Source organism: Crocodylus porosus, unplaced genomic scaffold, assembly GCF_001723895.1.
Source record: "Crocodylus porosus isolate Cpor-Errol unplaced genomic scaffold, CroPor_comp1, whole genome shotgun sequence".
In the NCBI taxonomy this organism is placed as follows: Eukaryota; Metazoa; Chordata; order Crocodylia; family Crocodylidae; genus Crocodylus; species Crocodylus porosus.
Window position 1 is genome coordinate 157,595,637 of NW_017728906.1, and position 25,551 is coordinate 157,621,187.

The 25,551-nt window shown below is 42.3% G+C and overlaps 1 protein-coding gene across 1 annotated transcript in view; it reads left to right on the forward strand.

Annotated features, from left to right (window-relative positions):
- The window catches only part of TRPC4 (transient receptor potential cation channel subfamily C member 4), a 227,405-nt gene that overhangs the window by 85,493 nt on the left and 116,361 nt on the right, over positions 1 to 25,551 (forward strand). The window contains exon 2 of the mRNA XM_019530026.1: positions 5,636 to 6,040. Within this exon, the coding sequence (XP_019385571.1) occupies positions 5,663 to 6,040 (378 nt within the window). The 5' untranslated portion in view covers positions 5,636 to 5,662. The remainder of the gene's footprint in view (positions 1 to 5,635; positions 6,041 to 25,551) is intronic.

The window sequence follows — 25,551 nt, forward strand, 5'->3', positions numbered from 1 at the left end:
CTTTTCTGCAGAGCTGCTGCCCAACAAGTCAACCCTCACCTTGTACTGGTGCATGTGATTGTTCTGTCCTAAGTACAGGCCTTTGCACTTGTCCTTGTTGAATCTCATGAGATTCCTTTTGACCCAATCCTACTCTCTAGTGTACCTACTACTCCCCCCAGCTTGATGTTATTTGCAAACTTGCTGAGGGTGCGCTCTATGCCATCTTCCAAGTCGTTGATGGAGACATTAAACAAAAATGGCCCCAGAGCCAACCCCTGGGGCACTCCACTTGATACTGGCTGCCCCATAGACATCAAGCCATTGATTACTACCCTCTGAGCCCAATGTGCCAACCAGTTTTCTATCCACTTTACAGTCCATTCATCCAGCCTGTACTTCCTTGGCTTGTCTGGGAGAATGTTGTGAGAGATAGTATGAAAAGCCTTGCTAAAATCAAGGTACACCACATCCACTGGTCTTCTTGCACCCACAGCACTAGTCATCTCTTCATAGTAGGTAATCAGGTTTGTCAGGCCTGACTTGCCCCTAGTGAATCCATGCTGACTGTTCCTAATCACCTTTTTGTCCTCCAAGTGCTTTGAGATGGTTTCCTTGAGGATTTGCTTCATGATTTTTCCAGGGACTGAGGTGAATCTGAATGGTCTGTAATTCCCTGGACCTTCTTTTTTCCCTTCTTAAATATGGGCACTATGTTTGGCCTTTTGCAGTCATCCGGGACCTCTCCTGATCGCCATGAGTTTTCAAAGATGGTGGCCAATGGCTCTGCAATCGCAACAGCCAGCTCCCTCAGCACTCTTGGGCGCATCCCATCTGGCCCCATGGACTTGTACATGTGCAGCTTTTCTAAGTAGTCCCTAACCTGTTCTTTCATCACTGGTGGCTGCTCACCTCCTCCCCAATCTGTGCTGCTCAATGCAATAGTCTGTGATCTGACCTTGCCTACAAAGACAGAGGCAAAAAAGGCATTGAGCACTTCAGCCTTTTCTGTATTCTCAGTCACAAGGTTGCCCCCACCACTCAGTAAGGGACCCACACTATCCCTGATCCTCCTCTTTCTACCGACATACTTGTAAAAACCTTTCTTGTTACTCTTCACATCCCTTGCTAGCTGCAACTTCATCTCTGCATGCCTGAGCAATGTTTTTATATTCTTCCGTAGTAATTTCCTTTTTGTGATTTAGTTTACTGAAAAGTTCCCAGCTAAGCCAAGCTGGTTTTCTGCCATACTTGCTGGTCTTCTGCCATACTTGCTAGTCTTCCTGCACACTGGGATGGTTTGTTCCTGCACTTTTAGTAAGGCTTCTTTAAAGTTGACTCTGACCTAACAGCTCCTCACATGTAGAAGGAGACGCTTCACTGCAGAACTAATTAGATAACTCCACAGAAAGTGTGTCTTGTAGATGCCCCACTGTGACTCACTCAAGTATTTTATAGCATTCAACAGAGCCCTACATTGGTAACCAAGCTGTCCTTATTAATTATAGTTAGTTCCTTTTAAATCAGCCTCAAGCTAATCTTTCGCTGCCCCAGAGGGTACCAACTGAAAGAAGACAAATATTTAGGGAAATGATAATTTGTTATCAGCTTCCGCAGCAAGGCTACTCTTTGAGTGTATTCTCTCCTCTTTTTCCCTGGTCAAATAATAAAGAGGTTGAAGTTGCATTATTCTGTATTACAGAGGCTCTCAATTTTAGTGATCCAATGTGCAACCTCTGGATCTGGAAGTCATCTAGCCAGATCTGTAAGACAGCACTTTGCACTTGGTAGCTCTAAACTTGCCATCTTCTGACCCAGAAGTACCTGGGCTCAATAGATCAGGGCTTTGTATGTCTGCTTCTCCACAGTACTGACTGTTTTGTATGTTGTACAGCCCTAAGGTAGCTATACAGCTTCCTGTTAAGGTGGTAAGATGCATAGTAGCGCATTTTCTCAGCAAAATGCTGCTTGACACTATGAGGATATTTAGAGCAAGTTTGGTTGGCCTGCATTCTCTATATACTTTTGCAGCCTACCTGCAGTATCTTATGGCCTAAGAACAACAACATAGACATTTCAGAAAACCTGAGTTGCCCAATGGTCCATCAAAAATGGAAAAAGCTCTTCAACAGATACAACATATTTTTTTTAAGTTATCCTAATACAGTAAGAAATTATCAGGCCACTAAACTACTCGGCTCATATTGCACCATAGGTATGTATCGCCATAGCTTCTAGTTTCACTGTGCCATAACCTTCTCTGATGTAACTCCAGATAAACTAATTGGGTTGGATATGAATCTAACCCATTCACTTTTTCATTGCTCCTTGGGGAGAGTTACCAACTCTCTTCCCTTCTAAATAAGATGGGAAGAGAGGGGTTTTTTCCCCCTACTAAAATATGAATTATAAAAGTAAATTAATTCAGGGACATTCCATGACCTAAAATGTGAACAACTCAACATCAAAGTTGTTGCTGAATGAAATGAAAGCACATAGCTTCTGGCCATTTCTTCATCTGATCGTGCATAAACATACATATAAGTGACTCTAATTTTTGGGATATGTTCTAAGTTTCAGTGGAAGAGCCTTAATAAAAAAACCTTTAAAAGCATGATTTAAAGGGAGATTATAGATTGCATATTGTTGCAGGCAGAGGGATCTTTTTCCTGCTGCTATGTATGCTGATCAAAAGGAACAACTTCATCTGCTATGAGGGGTTAGTCTGTAACTTGGAGCTGTATCAGAAATCAGAGAGTCTTAGCTGGATTTAAGGTGAAGGGAACAGCAGGAGTTGGAAGGGTGTAGTGGTGATGATGGGGAAGAGCATAAGGTGAAGTTATGGGTGAGAAAGGAACAGCAACTCAAAGGAAATTATGGCAGTGAAGGAAAAATCAGACCTGAAAGGAAATGGTAGGGTAGTGCTAGGGCAAGGGTAGGCAAAATATGGCCCATGGGCTGAATCTGGCCCACCAAGGGATTTTGTACTGCCTCTGGCAGATTCCTGAGCTTCCAGCTGCTGTCACTGCCAGACCAAGTCCTGCTGCCCAGATGCCCCAACAAGTCCACCCTGCACCTACTTCGAGGGGCAGGACCCACACAGGTAGGGCTCATGGCCAGGAAGATGGGATGGGGTTATGAGCAGGCAGGGAGTGGTGTTTGGGAGCAGGACAGCCAGGTGAGCCCAGGCTGATGGGGAGGGATTGTAGAGTGGTGACAGTGAGGGACCAGGGCCTTGTGATCTCAGCCCTGGCCATATTTGCCTACCCATCACAGTCCTGGATGCCATTCCCTGCCTACCCATGGCCCCATCCTGGCTGAGCATGGAGCAGAGCCATGATCCATTGTTTACATGCCCCTATGGTGGGCACCGGTTCTGTGGACAGGGGCATGTCAGGAGTGGATTGTGGCTCTGTCCTGGGCTCCAGCCCTGGACTATCACTGCCCTGCAATCCTGGGGTCTGCGTAGAGGACCCATGCAGGCAAGATGCCTGGTCAGGTGAATGGGATGGGGCTACTTACTGAATTTCGATGAGTGTTGTGGGAATGTGGTGACCCAGCCCACAACAGCTCACCAAAATTCCCTATGTGGTCCACAGGCCCAAATAATTGCCCACCCCTGTGATAGGGGAACAAAGTTCCAGTGTAGGAGCAGCAGAATTGAGGACTGGAGAAAGCAGAGATGTTCCCCTACCACCTTCCCTTAGCCATCTGGTTCCACCAATGTCAGAAGCAGGGCACTGCACCATGTGAACCCTGGGTCTGATGCAATCTGGTATTTCCTGTGTTCCAAGAAAGAAAATATAATTAGAAAAGAAGGTGCACAATGCAATGAGAAGCATACATTTTGGACTCTGATCATCATACTACAAAAACAGCAATATATATGGCATTTTTTCTTGTAGTTCAAACCCTGGTTATTTTACACTTGTTTTACTTTAGAGGGGTTTCTCTCATATCTATCAAATCCCTGCAGCTTTTTTTATTATCTCCTGGCTGTACACATTCTCTCATTCTCTAGACCCTTAGGGATTTTTTATTTTTCTACTTGAGCTAAATGGTATAAGTCTTTCCCAGGAGTACATCAATGATACTCCATAATGGGACAGACAGTTAAGATAAGTGCTTCACCACTCCTTACTGGCTGAGAAGGTTAATTTTGTAGAATGTCCTGCTGCTACCTAAAGACAAGAGGCTAGGAGTTTCATTTCCCTCTTAGCACTCTGTACTTTTCTTATGCATGACTTCATTTAGAAGTTTGTGGTGCACCTATACCCCTGCTATCCAGATACCTTTATGTTTTCCTTAAAACCAGTACAAAATGTTAATCATCTTTAGCAGGTGGTTCAGATAAATCATAACTTCATGATTCACATAGTATTACCTTGCCTCCATGGCTGGTAGCATTTTTTTACATTCATTGTAAATTATAGTTTTGGAAGGCAAGGTAATAAAAGTAAAAATGTGTTGAGTTAGAAACTGAGATTTGGTAGTTTGGTTTCAAGGACATGCAAAATAAGGCAATTAACATGTATTTAATTTTAAAGCTAGATTAAGTTTATAGGTCACAAGCCATTGACCACTGAATTCAGAACAAATCCTTCTATGACTTCACGCTTCTACATACTGAGGTTTTATGATATACCCTGTAGTAATAACAGCTATATTATCCCTCAGTGGGAAACCTGGGAGGCATTTAGCTTCAGAAGGGTATAGGGTTTCCCAAAGAACCATGGATGCATTCTGTGAATTTTGAGAGGGAGATGTGGCTTATAGCTTGGCCTACTTTACCTGCATTTCTGTTGAGTTGCTTTGGGAGTGGGCGTGGAGATCATCTCTGCAACAGTATCTTTTGTTTTTGTACTCCCCTTTCCACACACTGTTGAATGTGTGAACCTACATTGGTAGGTTATGGACAACAAAAATAACCAATTACATGTTGTCCTGGTAGAAGGAACAGCTTTTTACATAGTCTTAAATGGGTAAGTTATGCAGGTCTTCTGTAATCTTCCTAAAACTTTTACATGGTGTCCTAGTTTCAGTGATTTGCTTTTGAGTCAAAATGAGGTGAGAAAATAAACCATAACCATGACTGCTATGTACTGTTCCTTGGTTTTTATCCATATTTTAAGCTTATTATGCAAATGAATGCATTTAAGTCTTAACTGTAGCTTACGCATCAAACTTGGTAATGGAGGGTTCATACAGCTATTGCCAGAGCACAGTAATTCAATAGCTAGAGAGACAGTTGATTCAAAATCCCAGGTCCAAGCATTCTCAGACTTAGGGATCTGAACTGTGAAAATTGGAGCTTCATGTCAGGTTTGTTGGAATATGTTAGGAAGAAGTGGAGTCTATTGGAGTGGTAACTGGACTGGAAGTAGGGAGTGTGAGATATTTGCCTTGACTGCTAGCCAAATCTGACCTTAAGTTAGTCACTTCATCTCTTTTCTAACTTGTGTTTTCCTCTCCCACAATTTGTCTATGATGTGCATTTTACAAACTTTTCAAGGCAGACTGCCTCTATGTGTTTGTATATAACTTAACACAATGAATTCTAGATGCTAATGTATTACATATTTTCGTTAATATGCTAAACTTTATGCCAGGAACACGTAACTGATCCATACTTCTTTTTTTTTTTTTTGAATTGCAGAGACAAAGTATTAGAATGGCATAAAATATGGCCCAGTTCTACTACAAGAGAAGTGTTAATGCCCCCTACAGAGATCGTATCCCTCTTCGTATAGTGCGTGCAGAGTCTGAACTTTCACCTGCAGAGAAAGCCTATCTGAATGCTGTTGAGAAAGGAGATTACGCCAGTGTGAAAAAAGCTCTGGAAGAAGCTGAAATTTATTTCAAGATCAATATTAATTGTATTGATCCCCTTGGAAGAACTGCTCTCCTTATTGCAATTGAAAATGAGAACCTTGAGCTCATTGAACTGCTCTTAAGCTTTAATGTTTACGTTGGAGATGCTCTTCTACACGCTATACGCAAAGAGGTAGTTGGAGCTGTGGAACTGTTGCTAAACCACAAAAAGCCCAGTGGGGAGAAACAGGTATGCATAAAATTTTACCTTGCTCCTGATTTACAAATCTGTTTCTGTAGGGAAATGTAAAAGATTGCTAAAATGTGCTCTCGCTGCCGCCCCCCCCCCCCAAAAAAAAAGTTTAAAAAAAATGACTAGTTCAAATTTAGCCTCTTGTGTTCTCAGCATGACTTGTACCATTTTCATTTTAGTCTGAATGTCTTCATCTTTACCATCGGTTATTTTAAGCAAAAGATAATATAATTTATGCTAATTGTGAGTTTAGGGTGAGAAGGCTTTCCACTGAGAGCAAGTGGGCTTGTTAACTTCTGATGCATGAAAACTCACATAAATCTTTAAATATTAATTCCACATATGATTTTTTAAAATTCTGTGTTGAAAGAGTTTTTCATACATATTAGAGCAGAATTCTGCTTCATAAGGAATTCGAACTCAAGCTCAAGAGAAATCTGGTGGTGATATTCTAGTCCCATTGAAATCCATGAAAAAATATCCACAAAGTCAGGGGTTCACCCTCATCATGGAAAGTATCTGTCCCTCTATCCCAAATGAACATGAGGCATGGCCTCTGTGGTCAGAACCTCAACCTTGTATCTTTGTATGGGTGGTAGAATATTTTGTATCTTAGCCCCTCTTCAAAAGGAAAATCATGTAAGTATTATAAAAATCACCAGTTAAGAGTAAAGGGAAAGAAACTCTACTATAACTTCCCCTGTGAATACTTGCAGCTATTGTAGGTATTTAAATGAAAATATCCTCTAAGTCTAAGTCTAAGTCTTCTGCCATTTCAAAACCCTATTGAAATAGGTAGGCTGTAGCCCATAATTTCCGACTTCTTTATGAATCCTGCAGGATGAAAAGCTCTATTGTAAGATTGTATTCTATTCTTGTCTATTCCGATTTCCATATATTGTAGGTACTTTATTAATGCATGTAAGTGAATAGTGTGTTGAAACAAGTGCAACATTTTCACAGGCAATGTGTACAATATTATACAATGCATGCAATATCATTTAATTGCAGTATCTATACTTATCGTGGGTATAATTGCAGGTAATAGGAAAAAAGTATTTATTTTTTGATAATAAAGTAATAAGAACTTTATGAGAGAGAATGCAGTATGTTGGCCTTCTTGACTACTTTCTTTCCTAATTGATAAAAGCATAACATCTTTATGGAGTAACAAATTTGTCCCAACAAAAGTACATGAACGCTAGATTCATTTTAGGCTTGCCTCTTTTCATTATAGCTCAGTCTATTGCATGGCTTATTTGAACAGGGAATACAGTATGCTGAAGAAAAGATGATTTTGTGGTAAAGCCACTAGCATGGGATTAGAACATTTGGGTTTAACACTCCATTCTGGTTAAGACTCCTTGGGTGCATCAACATGTGTGCTTTACTGCAGAGTTGACTAATTGGCTTCACAGTAATGCATCACTGTCTATATGTGTGGCACTATTAGGCTGCAATAAACTAATTAACTCTGCTGTAGGATAGTACTATCTAACACAAATACTATCCTACATTGGAGTTAGTCTGTTGCAATGCACACGTAGACAGTGCCCAGAGTTGGCTGGGTCACAAGGGTGCTACAGTGCAGGGGCTACCTGCTGGTTAGCCCTGCACTGTAGCACCCTTGTGTTCCAGCCAGTCCCTCCACAAGACGTTGAGCCAGGGCGGAGCAGCTCTGGGCTGGCAAGCTGACCCCCCAGACCCTCTGCCAGGTGGGGCTGCGGCTCTGGCTCAACTTGTGGTGGTCCTGGGCACACATGTAAATGCTGAGCCCAGAAACAATAAACTCTGGCACAAACTACACCAGTTTTTTCCAAGTTCATTACTATCATGTGTATCAGTATTTCTGACCTACTTTTTTTCCAGCTCAGAGTCTGTTACCAAGGGTGCGGACAGAAGTGACAATTTTTGCCTGATTTGGCTACAGAAAAAGATCTACAGCCATGACAAAACACAAATGCAGGGCTACAAACTGCTTTAAAATGGTGGATCAGGTGAAAAGCTTAACCTTTGTTGCATAAGGGTTCAAATGAAGATGTTTCAAAACATAGCATCTTTTGTAACTTGTGTCTGCCTGTCTGCCAGCCTGTGAGCAGTTTTCAGAATGGCAGGAGGGAAAAGGAGTGGAGGGAGTTTGGTATAGAGTTATTTCAGTCCCGGCTGGAGGGGAGGGTGGGTGTATCTGAGCCCCCTGGAGGTGGGGGGGGTTCCAGTTCACCCACCCTACCCGCCAGCGCCAGCTGGGGAACCCCTAGAATGAGCTCTACTTTGTGTCTGACCCCACTTCACTTCCTTATCCAATAAGCTCTGTATTGCAGACTCCATTTACCATGTGTATTTCAGTGGTTTGAACTGAATACCATTACATGGATATATCTAGTGCCATGGTATCTGCTGCCTACTGATGAGGTATATATGTTTAATGGATTTGAATTCTACATACCTTCTTCTGTCATTCAGCTCGTGAGTGAGGCTTTTGCAGCATGTATTAGAGTAATTCAGGAAAAGGTCATTTTTGTCACTTGCATTATATTTTCTAAACTGTTAGCTGCACCAGCTGCTGAAGCACATGTAATATAAAATAACAGGATTTAAGATGTCTGGGTAGAGAAAGCTTATCCAAGTACTTCTAAATTATCAATTTTTCATAACCATATGTCTCAAATTAGCTGCCAAGATTCTATTCCCTGTTATCCTGAAGGATAATAGAATATTTTATTGAGAAAAAAAACAGTTTTTTTCACCCTTCGTATCCATAACTGGATGTTGTATCATGCTGTATTATGGACCATATGCCTACCTATACAATGTAGTGGAGAGTTTGTAAGTGATTTAATAGAATATAAGGCATCATGGTAAAGATTCTCTGTGTGATTGTGCACAACATATGGGTTTTAATTCACTGATATTTGGGTGAGTTTTAATGTGGATGGCAAAAAGCACATCCTCTATACTGAGGGCATCTCTACCAAAGTACAACTCCTTGCTCCTAATTAGAAGAAAAGTCTAAAGCTGCCCAATGAAGATAACACTAGGATTTTTTAGCACAGTCAAGACAATAAACTGTTAAACTTTAGGGGAAAAAAAATCAAGCAACTTAAAAATGAGATCCTAGAATAGAAGTATGGGGCAACCTTCCTAATGGGCATATATTATAATAGGCTTATCAATAACATAAGTACTATATTTATTTGAATACAAAACAGGGTTTTTCTCTCTGTCGTTGTGGGAAAAAAGCTCCTTGTTTATATTCACATACAAGGAAACCTCATTAAGTACATTGTCTATCATTAAACTTCTGCCAAAAGCAGTATGTCTTCAGTAATGGAAACCAACTATGAAGCTGATTAAATACAACCAACATTGAGTATGTCTATAAAGCACATGGCTCATATTGGGCAAACACACTGATGGGAGCCTTTTTATTTTTATTTTTTGGCCCTTTAAAAAAACAACAGGTGGATGTTCTCTCTACAGGGAACTGGAACCTGGCCTAGAAACACTGCAACGCGTTGCCAGCACTAGAAGAGCCAGAGCCATCCCCCACACTCTCCCCATGGTACCAAAAATGTCATGTTTGATATTGTCCATAAGACTGAGATGCTGATAGGGAATCTACCACAAAAATAGGTCAGTGCAATCCATCTGAATAAGATGGATGTTAGTGCCTGTTGGATGCAGTCCCCCTCACTGCTGAGACTTTTTCAAGTCATGGTGAGCCACTACATTGAATATATGTTGACTTCCTCTTCACTCCCATAGCTGAGCTGTGCCTTTCTTTCCCATTTCCAATTATTCCTGTTTCACTAGCCTTATAATGTCTGGAAAACACCATGAAATTGGGCCTCAAACAGTTCACCCAGAATCCTGCTGTTGACCCCCTCTCTCAGCCTGTCATATATGATTAGTGTGGTTCTGGCCTCCATGAGGTGGAGTCATGCCAGATTGCCTTGCACCTTGTCTGCATATGCATTTTTGGAGGATCCCAGGACTCATGACAAGAACACCCAATTTCTGGCATGACTGGGTGGAGGGTGGAGGTACTACTTAACACATGGATCCTTTGTGGCAATGGGTATTAAGAGTACGCCTACACACTGAGCAGTCCTGAGCTGTGGAGACACCATTGCTGGAAATGCTGTTGACTCTTCTGGGGCCCAGCCTAATAGGATTTACCTAATGTGGTAAATCATAAGCCTTTTTTGCCTTTGGGCTAATATCATACCTTGTTCTGTTTAAAAGTACATTTATGGAGTAGCTGTGCTAAAACTTGCAGCAGTTTCAAAAGAAGGTAAAATACATCAATTCTGGATCAACTAAGTCTATGGGTACCTGTAGTAATTTTCCAATAAGTGAATTCCTATGGGTCTGTTTATTTCAAGGGCAGTACTTTAAAATTTGCTGCTCACTTACACATAATCAGGGAGAGTAGGGTCTGAGAGTAAGCAGGAGGGGGTGCTGCAGGGGGAAGAAGCTGGGGAGGGCAAGGGGGCTATCTGACCCTCCCTAGATTTATCTTCCATGCTGTAGCAGTAGGATGGACTCTATCTATATCTATATAGAATCTAATTACTGGGGGGTCATTTTAGCATAGAATAATAGAGAAGTAGGGCTCGAAAGGCTTCATGTAGTCCAACCCCTGCCTGAGGCAGGATCATCCCAGCCAAATTGTCCCATACAATCATAATCTACATTCTACGTAAGACTACCATTGAGCCATACATGACACAGACCCAACACCCTAACTCTCCACAGGTAAACCACAGCATCCAACCTTCTGCTCCTATGGAATGTTTTCTATTAATTCTCAAGACATTCTGGGTAGAGGGCCATACCTCCCACTCCAGAGGAAAGCAACCCCGCCTCCCCACCCCCCAGTCTGTACAAATCTGAGTGTGTGGTAAAATTCCTTCCTTACCCTGAATATGGTGATCAGTGTAATCCAGAGGGGAGGGGAAAGTACCTCTAGCCAGGAACCTCTGGCTTTGGTCCCAACGGAAGCATTGGCACACCCCAGTCACCCCAGGCTTGGCAGTAGTCAATACCCAGTGCCTCTGAGGAAGACTTAAAAGCACTTTGACACATATAGCACTCTAACACATAATGTGTTAAGGTCCAAAGAGCTGTTGCTGCTGGTAGATCTTTGTACTGAGTACAGAAAGCAATCACAGCCTGGTGATTCTCAAAGAAGAGAGTATTGCAGAGAAAATCCACATATTGTATTTACACAGATCCACTGATCCTGAGAGCTATTTTTAGCCAATCAGAGAACAAGCTGTACAAAAATAATTCAAATCAGACACCCAGAACCAATCAGCCTGTAGGAGACTGTGATTTGGAAAACACCCTGCAGATGTACATCAATAACACCACAGCATCGTTTCGTTGTATCTGAGAGGATTCCATTTCAGCAATATGTCCTGTCATATTTTTAATCCATAACCAACCACTGTTAGATCAAATTCATATGAATATATGGCAAGAAGATGCCATATGTTCAACTCTTGCTTCCTTGCAGGATGTTCCTAATTACACCCACTGCTAGATGATTAGGATGTAATCAGAAAAAACGCTATAGACTACCTAATTGTGTTGTTCTATTAAAGGGCTTAGTTTTCTTTCTAGCTGTTCTCACAATTTGATCATGCATAAGAACAGGAGGGTTCATACATTGCTTGTTTTGAAGTCACTCCTAACAACACACTTCCAAATGTTCTTTACATAAAGCATAGGAAATTATCAGTATATAGCAGAGGCGGGGAGAGAGATTTAAAAAGCCTGATTTGATGACTTGTATACAAGAGTCCCACTAACAGCACAATCTGTTCCTCCATTATGTTTTGAAAATGTCAGCAATAGTCACTCATAAATTGCGCTCTATCCATTAGGGATCAAGTGTGCTATTTGTTTTGAACATCTCTGACAAAAGCTCATGAACTGCGTTCCACACTGTGGGCACCAAGTATGCTGCTGCATAGCAGTCTCGCTGTTAATGAGTGTGGAGGAGGCATGAGGTGCCATTTTGTTGGGCTTGAAGAGGACAGCCTTGATGAAACTTGTGGGGGCACCACGTTCATTCTTCTTCTTGTTAGCTGCCTAAGTGGAAGCAGAGGATTTTCTCCAATGGTATCAGATTAGTAAGAGTCCTCTGGCAGGTTTAGAATCCTGTTAGCCAGAAAGGGATGTAAGAGGCTGGGGGGTTAGTTCAGTTAGTTAATACAGGAGACAAAGCAGCCAGCTGCCATGGTGCATCTTTTTCGTATAGTCATTTTGGTCAGCTGAGGCATGCAGTTGCCAGTTAGGAAGAGATATTCTGTGAAGACAGATATGCTTAATTATATGCTAGATGGAAAACTGGGTTTGTGGCTGGAGTTACAGGATTTTAGAGGCGAATGCCAACTGTTCAGAAGTTTGCAAAAAGTTGTGCATAAGTGTAATAACACCTTGTCAGTAAGCCTGATAATGTTGATTTTTGTTTCTGGTTGCTCTACAGAGAAATCTGTGATCATAACTAATGTGAGATTTTGGATTCTGCTAGTAAAACTGCTGTGGGCATTCATGAATCTTCCCAATTCTTCTTGTACTGCTGCCAAACTTTTTTTGTCTTCTAGTGATGTTGGTTGGTATTTAGCATTGCTGAGGGTTGTATGCCATATGCTAGTGGCCTTATCCAATATACTAAATACGGTATTCTTAAATTTTAAGAGAGGCTAAGTAAGTGTGTCATAAAAGTAGGGGAGGCAAACAGGGCAAAAGATTCAGGAAACCCTTAATTTATGGAAATTATGAGTCACTTCATTATTGGTATGATAGCTGGAGTCTCAATGAGTAGTGATGTGGATGTTGATTTATACCAGAAAAGATTATGGTCTTTCAATTCAGTGACCAGGCAAGTGCATTCAGATAACCCAATGATAATGTTCATCAGTCCCTTTCATTGATAAGAATTTAACCAAGTTTTCACCCCAGTTTATAACCTTTGAGGTTTAGGTTTCCTGCACCCACTGCTCCTAACTGATAGTGGAAATTAAAATGCTATAATACAACAGGAGGGGTGAACATTAGTTAGAAACTATTTTTAAAGCTTTGAACTAGACATGACAACTTAAGGAGTTTCATAACTTATTTTTCTTCTTGACTAGAACAGAAACAAAATGTTTTGCATGTTTTTGCAAGCAAGATTTGTGTCACAACACCAATTTTTTCATGAAAAAAGTCATTTTCAATTCTGCTTTCCTTTACTTTCTGCACATATTTATTGAATGAAAGCTTTGACACAGTAACCAAAAGATTAGTCATAATAAACAGCTACAAAGAGAAAACAGCCAAATATCCTGCATTTTACACAGTTTGCCTTGCACAGGTCATTTTAATATCATAATCTCCCATGTGCTAGCAGCCATTTTGTTGAATTCTTCTGCTTTTCCTCGGCCTTGGAGAGCAACAGAATACCTGCATTTATAGCTTCATTTAATATTTGGCTGTTTGATAATAGGCTGAATAGCGATTCTGCTTCCAGATGAGGAGATTGAAAATGCTAGGACTTTTGTGTTCAGCGCTCTGGTGGGCTGGATGTTATGATGAACCCTTAACCATTGTTCAAATGTCACCCATACCACCTCTGACTCGGTTTCTTGCCTCAGCATTCCCTAACCAGGCAACCAAGTTTTAGTTAATTAAGTTTAAATAGGCCTTCCATACTGGGATTGGGGAATCTGTGGCCCGGGATGCATATTAAACTTTTCTTCTGCTTAGTTCTGGTTAGGTGAGGTGTGAGTGTGAGTGTGAGGAACACAAAGCACTACAGACAGGACACCCGAAGGGTGGACACATACGAGATCAGTACTGCAAGAGGGGCCAGGGCTGGGCTCAGAACTTGCCTGGTGTGGCCCAGGCTGCACCACTTGCAGGGACACAGGCTGGGGCTAGGGCCGGGCTCAGCACTTGCAGTGGCTGGGGTTGGGCTCAGTGCTCGACTGGCATGGTGCCATGTGCAGGGGCTGGAGCAGGGACGGGGGCCAGGCCCAGCACTTGGCTGGCACAGCCCAGGCAGTGCTGCTAACAGGGGCTGGGGCTGCCTGGGCCATGCCAGCTCCCTTACCTTTCCTCATACCCCATACACTCTGCCCACCTGAGCTCCATGCTTCCACCACCCCCCTGAGTGTGGGCTTTGTATGCCCACCAGCTTCAGTGCCATGCTCTGTGCTACAGTTCCCCTGTCCCTGCTGTTTCCCTATGTGATGCCCTGAGCACTGCAGCAGGGAGATAAGGAGCCACTGGATGCGACAGAATTTGAGTACCCTGGTGGTGACAGCAGTGGCAACAGCAGTCCTGTCCAGAAGCTGCATACTGGGTGGGCCAGGCCCTGGATACAATATATAAGTCAAGCTGGAAATGTAAGGGTCAATATTTGGGCTTCAAACCTTGACTTATACACCATGAAATATGGTAATCTGATCAGCAGTCCCTCAATATGAGGGTGACAGTCTTCTAGTATATAGGGGAGTCATCAGCGTATCGACAGAGGACGGAGGGAGCTGATCTGAGATGTGTAGTTCAACTGAAAATATTAGAAATAGTTCTGGAAACAAGGATAGATCGTGGTAATTTCAGGTCACAGTCCTTTCCCTTTGTTTTACTTGTCTATTGATCTCCATAATGAAGTGAGTTTGTTGAAATGATTAATGCCTTGTATAACACAGTGCACCTGGGGACAATCCAGTGTGTTAGTCTCCTATGTATCGATGTCCTTGAAATTCTTCTTTTGCCCACCTCTAGTGCCATTAGTGAATTAGAAATATAGGGCCTGTTTTGGGAATCTGTTGTCAGGCATCCTTATGACATGTCCTGTCCAATAGAGCTGGTGCCATAGAAACATGGCTTCAATACCAGTGGTGTTTGCTTGAGCTGCAGTGTTCGTGTTCATTCTTTTGCCTTTCCAACTGATACAGAAGATTTGCCAAAGACATTGCTGATGGTAATGTTCCAAAACCTTCAGGTGTTTCCAATATGTCATCCAAATTTCACACCCATAACAGATTACAGGTATGAAATCCTAGTGGATGAGAAGGTTGATTTGGGTCTTGATGTCATGGTCATTAATGACATGATTTTGAAGATGTCTAAAGGCAGCCCTGGAACAGTTTATATGGTCTTGAATATCATTGTGTATATTTACTTTTTTTGGAAAGGTAGCTACCCAGGCAGGGAAAATTCTCAACATTTTCCAAGGACTACCCTCTAATTGTACTCTGTGGAAGAACAAATGATTGGTTCGGGGTGGGTTGGTAAATTATCTTTGTTTTCATGAATTGAGGCCTATCATTTCATACACTTCTTGGAAGCAATTGAGTGACCTGGAGCTCTTCAACTGAGGGGGTGTATACAATACAATCAGTATACGGAAGATCAGTAATGGAGGAGTTGGTTACCTTGGATTTTGAGCATGACTGGTTTATGTTAAAGAGATTCCCATTCATGAAATACTGGATGCTAACTCCAAATGGAAGTCTATCAGCAATAAGATGCAGAATAGCTGTGATACAGATGGAGAAGAATATTGGTGCAATCATACATCCTTGCTTGATTCCATTTCTAATGGCGTCGAGGTCAGTTTCTGGGCCATCACTTAGGACTGTTGCTGTCATGGTGTCTTGAAGAAGTCTGATAATGGTAACAAATTTTGGCAGGCATTCACATCATAACATGATCTTCCAGAAGGTGTTCCTGTTGATTGAATCCAAAGCTTTAGATCAATAAAGGTTATGTACATATCTCAGTGTTGCTCCCAGTATGTGTCCTGCAGCTGTCTAGCAACAAAGAACATATAATAGATTTTGTACCTCTCTTGTACCTCTTAAGCCACATTGAGACCTGGGTAGAATCTCCTCAGTGAGGAAAAGTAGTCCTTTGAGGAGAATGTAGGTAAGGACCTTTCCAGCTATGTACAGGAGTGTGATACCAAAGTAATTGCTGCAGTCTTATCTATCTCCTTTCTTGAATATGGTAATGATTCTGGCATCTCTCAAGTCACTGGAAATCTGTTCATGTTTCCAAATATTCATAATAATGATGTATAGTTACCACCTGTAGCATGAAGAACAATGAGCCATTAAGTCAATTGACTTCCTCAGCTGCCTGAACTGTAATTAGACAGCAGCTTCACAGTGGAGCAGGAATCAATTCAAGGTGCTTCCAACCCCAGGCAGAAAATCTACTTCCTCATTTAATATATGTCCCTTAATTTGGAGGTATAGGAAGAGGGTCTGAGTTTGGAGGGAAAGTGCATGTTGCATGTGAGAAAATATGAATCTATTGTGGGAAAAAATTAGTTTAACCCCCCAAAAAGTTATTCCACTGAAAACAGTATAACTAACATCATCCTTCAGCCAGCATCAGGCTGCTTATCATCCACTTTATCACCTTATCCTGACAGGAAACATACTTCATTTCCCAGTTCAGTTTTGCTACCAAAGCATTAGTAAAATTCCTAACTCATCTATGAAAACTGAAGTATTTCTTGCATGATATATATAAGTGCTCTGCCAGGGGATATAAGGAACCTGAAATCTTTACCAACAAATCTTTGTCTTATTCATATTAATTCCAACCCTGACTGTAACTGACTATTTGTATAAAAAGTCAAAATGTCCCCATCTTCCTTATTGACTATCAGCACTGTGATGCCATACACTTACGCAAAAAAAATCATTGGAAGGGTCAAATTCTTCACCTTGTGTTGCTATACACTGCCCATGGTAGAAAGAAAGACAATACAATTGTGGCATTAAGACATCATTTTTCCTTTCCCTATAATGTATTGGATTTTTCCTTGGTGGTCCCTCAGAAGATCATGGTGAGAAAAAAGTTTCTAATGCCCTTCATTGTTGTGGCTATTCCTCAGGTTCTGACTTGTAAGAGGAGTGTTTGTTTAGTCCTCAACTCCGGTGCTTCATTTTGTATTACCTGAGACCTAGGTGGTCAAGTAAAGCAATGGACATATTTCATATTCTAAAGTGTTTGTTTCTGTGGAAACTTTCCCTTCATACCTAAATACCCTTGTAGCCCTGAAGTGGAGTTCTTCAAAGTAAATAGGGATCCTGCAACCACAGAAGTCTCAATATGACCCCCCTGCCCAACACCGAAAGGGGAAGTCACTGATGTGCAACTAAACTCACCTTTTGCTTGAAGTTATGATATGTTGAAACTTTGCCAGCTGTTGAAAAGTTCCAGCCCTTTCTTGAAACCCAGTGTAAACCATGGCTTGGAGTTTACACCCTGAAAATTATTTCTCAAAGAGAAAGAAACAGCTTTTTTCTCCATCTGTACCAGGGGTTCACTTAGGTAGTTGTTTCCCTACAGCAGATTGCTACAGAGCAAACCCTTTTGGATTAATTGTACTCCTGTTGCCGGTTCTTCTTCCTGATATCCTTTCCCATCCCTCAGATCAGTGATTTAAGCTTAGTGTACACATCCCCAGCAGTATAAAAATGAAGCCCATAACCTTAGTTGTTAAGCCAGCTAATTAAAAAGATTGCTAGGTAATATTAGCATGAGACTGTAAAGAACCAATAGTCACCTACTCATCCACTGCTTCACCTTGAGAACTCACTGGAGGAAGTTCCCTTTTTTATTAAAGGATGCGAAATACCTGAGGGTGTTGAGGAAGTTGGCTGATGTGACTTCAAAGATAATGGCCAGAGGCTCTGAAAACTCACAGTGATCAGGAGAGGTCTCAGATGATTGGCAAATATAGTTCCCATATTTAGGAAAGGGAAGAACACAGATCAGGGAAACTACAGACCTGTTAGCCTCACCTCAATCCCTGGAAACATCATGGAGCAACTCCTCAAAGAATGCATTTCTTAGCCCTTGGAGGAAAAGAAAGAGATTAGAAACAGCATGGATTCATCAAGGGCAAGTCATGCCTGACCAACCTGATTGCCTTCTCCAAAGAGATGACTAGCTCTCTGGATATGGGGATAGCAGTGAATGTGATATACCTCGACTTTAGCAAGACTTTTGATATGGTCTCCCACAACATTCTTGGAAGCAAGCTAAGTAGTATGAGTTGAATGAGTGGAGTTTAAGGTGGATAGAAAACTGGATCATTGGGCTCAAAGGGTCAATGGCTCAATGTCTAGTTGGTGGCTGGTATCAAGTGGAGTACCCCAGGGACCAGTTTTGTTCAATATCTTCATCAGTGACCTGAAAAATGGGATGAACTGTACCCTCAGAAAGTTTGCAGATGACATGAAGCTGGGGGAGTAGTAGATACACTGGAGGGTAGGACTGGGCTTCAGAGAGACCTTGATAAAGTGGGGGGTTGGACCAAAAGAAATCTCATGATATTCAATAAGACCACGTGCAAAGTTCTGCACTTAGTATGGAACAATCTCATGGATTGGTACAAGCTGTGGATCGACTGGCTAAGCACCAGCTCATTAGAAGAGGGCCTGGGGGTTACAGTGGACAAGAAGCTGAATAGGAGTCAGCAGTGTACCCTTGTCGCCAAGAAGGCTATTGGCATACTGGGCTGTATTGGTAGGAGTGCTGCTAGTAGATCAAGGCAAGTGATTATTCCCCTCTATTTGGCAGTGGTGGGGCCACATCTGGAGTACTGTGTCTGATTTTGCCTCCTTCTCCACCCCCTCACCCCCCACAACCCTCCAACTACAACCAAAAGATTTAAACAAATTGGAGACGCAGCTGGAGTACTGCATCCAGTTCTGGGCGCCGCACTTCAAGGGGGATGTGGACAACATGGAGAGGGTCCAGAGGCTGGCCACTCGTATGATCGGGGGCAGAAAGGCAGGCCTTATGAGGAGAGGCTACGGGACCTGAACCTGTTCAGCTTCCACAAGAGAAGGGTGAGGGGGGATCTAGTGGCCTGTTACAAACTAGTCAGGGGGGGTCAGCAGGCACTGGGGAAGTCCCTGTTCCCCCGAGCAGTGCCAGGAGTGACCGGGAATAATGGTCACAAGCTGGTAGAGGGTAGATTTAGGCTAGATATCAGAAGGCGCTACTTCACGGTCAGGGTGGCTAGGGTCTGGAACCAACTTCCAAGAGAAGTGGTGCTGGCCCCTACCCTGGGGGTCTTTAAGAGGAGGTTAGATAAACACCTTGCTGGGGTCGTTTGACCCCAGTACTCTTTCCTGCCATGGCAGGGGGTTGGACTAGATGATCTACTCAGGTCTGACCCTAGAAACTATGAAACTATGAGAGAGTCCAATGGAGGGCAACAAAAATGGTTAGAGGGCTGAGGGACTCATATGACTTATGAGGATAGTCTGAGGGACTTGGGCTAATGTATTTTGAAGAAGACAAGACTGAGAGGGTATTTGATAGCAGCCTTCAACTACCTGAAAAGTGTTTCCAAAGAGGATGGTGCTGGACTGTTCTCAGTAATGCCAAATGTCAGAACAAGGAGCAGTGGTCTCAAGTTGCAGCAAGAGAACTTTAGGTTAGTTTTTCCTAATATCTTTCTCACTAGGAGGGTAGCAAAGCACTTGAGCAGGTTACACAGAGAGGTTGTGGAATCTTCATCCTTGGAGGTGTTTAAGATCCAGCTAGACAAAGTCTTCATCGGGGTCATCTAGTTGGGGGTAGTCCTTCTTTGAGTTGGAGGTTGTTCTAGTTATCTCATAGATTCATAGATGCTGGGGTCAGAAGGGACCTCAACAGATCATTGAGTCCAATCCCCTGCCTAGGCAGGAAAGAGTACCCATCTTGAGCCCTGTTCAAGAACACTGAGGCAAAAACCTCATTGAATAGCTCAGCTTTGCCCTCCCTGTCTGTCACTAATTGTTCATTCTTATTCAGTAGGGGTTCTATGCCACCCTGCGCCTTCTTTTTACTCCCTACATACTTTAACAAAGACTTTTTGTCATCTTTAATTTTTGTTGCCAGCCTCAGCTCTGTAGTTGCTTTGGTCTTTCAAACTGCTTCCCTGCAAGTGCGAGCCAAGTAGGTATACTCCTTGGTAGCTTCCACCTGCTTCGACTGCCTGTATGCCTTCTTTTTTGCCCTTAGGCTTCCCTGGATTTCCCTGTTTAGCGAAGGAAGTTTTTTGACTCCTTTCCCCCTTTTCCCTTGTAGTGGGATAGTCTCCCTCTGTGCCTTATCAAAATGGATGAAGGGATGTGTCTCTATGAATGGATATGTTGGCTTTGATAAAAAACAAAAACAAAACATATTTTAGTGATAATACATGCAGCTAAAAATGACTCAACTGACCTTAATTTGAACATTCAGGAATTTGATTTGTATTTTTCCCCAACATGATAACTTAATTTAAGTTTGATCTAGCAATGTCATGATATGAAAGCAAGAATTCTATTTTCCATATCAAGGTTTTGGGTTTTTTTTCTTTTTGCAGTTGATACATTTTCTAATCCATTTTCACTTTCTTCTCCTTTCACTAGTATAGGGTGAGACAAAACACTCTAGACCTGTCATTATTCATTATGTGCACTCAGGCAATGACCAGCATTCACAGTTCAAGATATAAAAACTGCCTAGTTTCAAAGAGGCACATTGTAGAAGAGCAGGCTTTAGTTAGCAGTAGTTCACAATAATTTTAGAACATCTTAACTGCCACTTTCAGTGTCTACTTCTAGGTCTTTTATAGTCCTGGTAAAGCTATTGACATTGACTCAAGTAAGCATATACAAAGTGTCTACAAAGTGTCTACAGATAAGGCTGGCAGAGTAACATTAATTGAAAATGAACACTTTTACATTCAGGCTACACTTCAGAACATGTCCCAGAAACACTAAGAAGAAAAAGAGAAGGCACACAATTCTGCAGCCTTTTTTTTGTCACCGCTTTCATACACCCTGCAAAGATATGGCACAAATCTATTATTTCCCCTGATTTTCTGTCCTGCTTCCTAGCAGTATGTGAAGCAGGCCATATTTGATTCAGATTTGGTCTAATCTGGGGGACAGTGATTCGATTAGATGATTTGGCTCACTGTCCCAATTTTATTAGGCCAAATCCGAAGATTCAGTGCTGATTTGGAGAATCAGCAATTCGGCCATAGACACAGATTTAAATGTTTTTTTCTACATGCCTCAAGGTACCGGGCACCGAATCTCCACCGAATCAAATCAGCGATCAAAGCTTCACACAGCCCTACTGCTTCCACTAAAAGCATCTATCCAGTCTAAGTGTTCCTTCTCTAGAGCCTGTCATTTCATACTTATTTCCATTTCATCTCCCTCCTCCAAATAAATAAGTCACACTTAAATGAGAGATTTAATCAAGTGCTTTACCACCTGTGATTTTTTACATCCAGGCTGTTGTGTAATATATTGCTCAAATGAGTTCAGGTTGCATGACCAGATTCCAATACCATTAATCAGATTAATAATACTACCCCACAAGTAAGATAATGCATCAGTATAAAGGTGTCTGGTCATTTAGAGATTGATTTTTAAAGGCATTTCAAGATACATATTAATGCAGGTACAGATCTAGTTGGATTTTCAAGAGATCATAGGTGTCGAACTGCATCTGCTTAAATGCCCTTAAAAAGCTGCCTCTTAGTCCATAGCATTGCTTTCTTGTTCAGCTACCACATCCTTCAGCTACCAACTCCCTTGACACCAATCAGATGAAAAAGAAATAGCTGTACAATTCATTTGCTAGAAAGCTTCCCCCTTTTTTGTAATAACTGGGTCAGGGGGACTCAGACACAAGCTGTGTCATTGCACTGCATATGCAGATCAGGGATTTCAGACGTGATTTTTTTTTTTCTTTTTTAAAAAATGGTGACTACATTCTTTTATCAGTTCATGTAGAATTGCATGCAAATTTTGGTTCTTATTTTATCTATAACAATTTATCTAGTCCTAGTGATTATAGGGTGGACCCCACAGCTGGGTTGCGCTATCCTTGGTCAAGATGCTTGCATAATGTATCTTTACTGTGAATCAGTTTGGACTTTGGTAATTAAAAGCAACATGGATGGCTACAATAGCTTCCTGTGGGCCATTAAATCAGATGAAGTTGATAGAATACTACATGCTGCAGTTGTGTCCCATCCAGTCTCCAATGTGCCTCCAAATGCCCTGTGTGTGGAGGGTACAGAAAGGAGTGGGATAGTGAAGAGTAGAATGGATGACTTAATCTCATCATGAGATTTTTCTGTACTGAAGTGACCCCCACCACCTTAAGTAGGGCAGTTTTGCTGTTTGGTCGGTGAGGAGGGAGGGCGGCTTGATCTCCACTTTGGAGCCAATCCAGCAGAGAGAAGATGCCTACCTGCAGCCTCTCTCTCCTAGCCTCGCACCCCCATCCCAGCTCCAGTTCTGTCTGCAGGATGGGAGGGGGGGAGACGAGAGGGAAGGGAGCTCTGGGATGGGGTTTGCTCAGCCTAAGCTAGAGGGGGAAGGGACTGGGGAGGGGCCATGAAGCAGAGTGTGGCGAAGTGAGGTCCCTGCCTAGCCTCAGGGCTAATTTCCCAACCTGCCTCTGGGTACTCCACCCACCTGACTCACCTGCCACACCAAGATGGAATATAATTGAATGCTAATTAGGCGGGAGGCTGCCCCTTTTACACCCCGGTATTGGGGGGCTATCCGCAGCTCTGTTCCACCCCACCATCATGGCCCAAGCCTCACAGATGGCATCACAGGCAGTTGGCTCAACTGTCCCCTTCACCCATTAGCTGTGGCTCCCCAGTCATGGGACCTTCAGTTTCTATAAGCCCTGGCCTCGTCTCAGGCCAGTCGGGACCTCGAGCTTCTTTGCTTACTATGGGCATCCCTCACGGTGGGCCCCTGGTCCTTTTGAACCTTCCAGTCCTGGCCCCAGCATTGACCAATCGAGTGCCTCGGTTGGGGTTTGCCACCTGCCTGCACATAGGGATCGGGGTCCTCCATTCCTGGCTCAGGTGCTCCTGGAAGTGTGCCTGGCCCTGCGAGGTCACTCCCCCGGCAGGCTCAGATGCCTCCAGAAGCTTACCTGGCCTACCCTGCTCTTAAGGTGTATGGCCCACCTGAAGGTGAGGGCTAGGGTTAAGGCACCCCTACTCACCTTTCACCAGGGTGGTAACTAACCTGGCATTTCCTGGAGGCTCCTGCACCAATGAAAGCCCCACCAGGCCACCCACTCCTGGCAGGGTGAAGTTTTAGGTCATTACCAGGACCAGGAGCCTCCAAACCATCCCCTACAGCTCTTGCCCTTATCTCCAAGATGTTACTACCTTGTCTCCCAGCAGGAAACTGCCCTCTTTATACAGGCAGCCATGGATCTAAAATGGCTGCCACAATTAAGCACCTGCTGGCCGCTTGGCTTGGCCCTTAAAGTGGCAGGCACCAACAGTGCCCTGCCACACAGGGGAGATCCAATCCATCCACCTCCCCATCCCCCTGCTTCTACCTCCAGCTCAACACTAGGGGGCAAGGCTGGGCTGCATCACCTTAGCCCCAAACACATGGAGGGACTGACATAAGTTAATGAAGGCAGTAGTCGCTTTGGAGCACCTTCAACTGAACCCTCAGATGAAGGTTATATATTATATATCACACACACACACACACACACACACACACACACACACTGTTCCAAATGAACCCCTATGATTAATAGTAATCAGCAATATGCTTTAGCTACTGTTTTAAGAATAATAGGGAAAAAGGCCACAAACTTGAAAACTTGAACCTCAGACTAGATCTGTGCATACGTATCTATATATCAACCTGGACCTCTGTAGATTCATTGATACCATCCTGGGATAACTGTGCAGGCACACTACGTGATATAGTACTATTAGTACTTTCAATCCTGTGAACCTTTTTAAAATTTATCCTGGGACAATAGACATGGCCATCTGAAAGACTGCACTTTGCCTCAAGATAAAATGGTTTATACCAGAAAAATGCAGCCAAGTATGCAGCCTAAATATCTGGTTGGATAATTGGACTTAAATCATCTCCTTTTTGACTCCCAGGGTAGGGTTGAAATTGTCTCAGCATGTGTCTAAATTTATTTCTGTTTTGAAGCTACAGCTCTCCCATATAAAATGCATAAATAGTGCTGGAAACCATGATCTGGAACTAAAACTTTCTCAGTCTAAGGACCTCAGTGTAGTCATGATTGGGTATTTAATACAGTAAGGAAATGGGATACTTTTGTCCTCACTTGCTGTTCTCCATCTAGCTCCATGACATTTTTCTTCTTGCTGTCCAGTAGAGTTATGGAGCATGTTCTCATTTGACTTTTTTGATAGCTGTAGCTTGGGTATTCATTATGCTAAGGAAGGTGGAGGTCTATAGTCTATGTCTCGTGATGGGCAAGTGCCTGCATTTGGGCAAAGTGGGCTGTGCTCAGTACTGTTGATGGACATTAGTTTTTTGGGGGGGGGTTTATTTTGGTCCGTTTAATGGGGGTGGGGGTAGCTTTCTCTGTAGGGTATAAATAGAGCTTAGCCTATATCTGTGGTCACTGTAAAACACAATGTTGCTTACAGGGAATTACTTATCAAAGTGCATGCGTAGGGTCAGTTGTATGGAGGCTTGCATGCCCAAATGTGTCTACTCATGAACATGTACTCCCAAAAAGGCACACAGGGAGCTTTCAGGGTGCTGACACCAAGCCACTTTGACTCACAATTTAGGATTTAGGTACATTTTATCCAGCTTTCTCCTAAGTGCTGTTTAAGTGCTGCTTCTAGTTCCCAGTTATCACAGCCAACCTGCTGACTATTGAATGGCAATCCATCAGTAGATGTCTAGTTTTGATATCTCATGGCAAGTAATAAGAAAACTCTTTAGATGTGATGCTATTTTTCCAAACCTCTGGGTTAACCATTTTGATTGTTTCAGGCTGATCATAATGTTATTTTGTTTTGTTTTAAACTGGTATCATATCAAATTAAAGGATTAAAATGAAACGTTTCAATACAGAAACATTTCATTCTAATGCTTTAATTTGATATAATACTAGTAAAGCATTTCAGAAAACTGAAGCATTTCATTTTGATTATTGAAAATGGAGTTGTGATTGAAATGTTTTTGAAAATTCTCTTTCAAAGCCAATTTTTATCAACATTGACACATTTTAATTTTACATTCAGTAATTTAGAAAAGTTGTTATCAGAAGAATTTTGATTGGATCTATTTCATGGGATTTGAAGCGGTCTTAGTAGAGATTTAGATGGATTTCAAACAGCTTTAGATAACTAAATAAGAATTCAATTTTACAATTATTATAGCATTTGTGTCTTTGGTAATTTACAGGTAAGAAAGAACAAGGTCCTTACTCCAGCATGGCTAACTTTTACAAAGATAACATGCAAGGGCTGGGGAATGGAATATAACAAGTGCATGACGGAGTATTGACATTTGTTGTGCTTACTCTCTCTTTGCATGAGTAGGTAGGCAAGAGAGTTTTTGGACAAGCAACTTGTGTATATATAATATTGATCTGGAAAACCTTTAGGAAAATGGGACCAAAAACAAAAATTGTCTGACTGGGTAATCATAAACAGCTTCACAGTT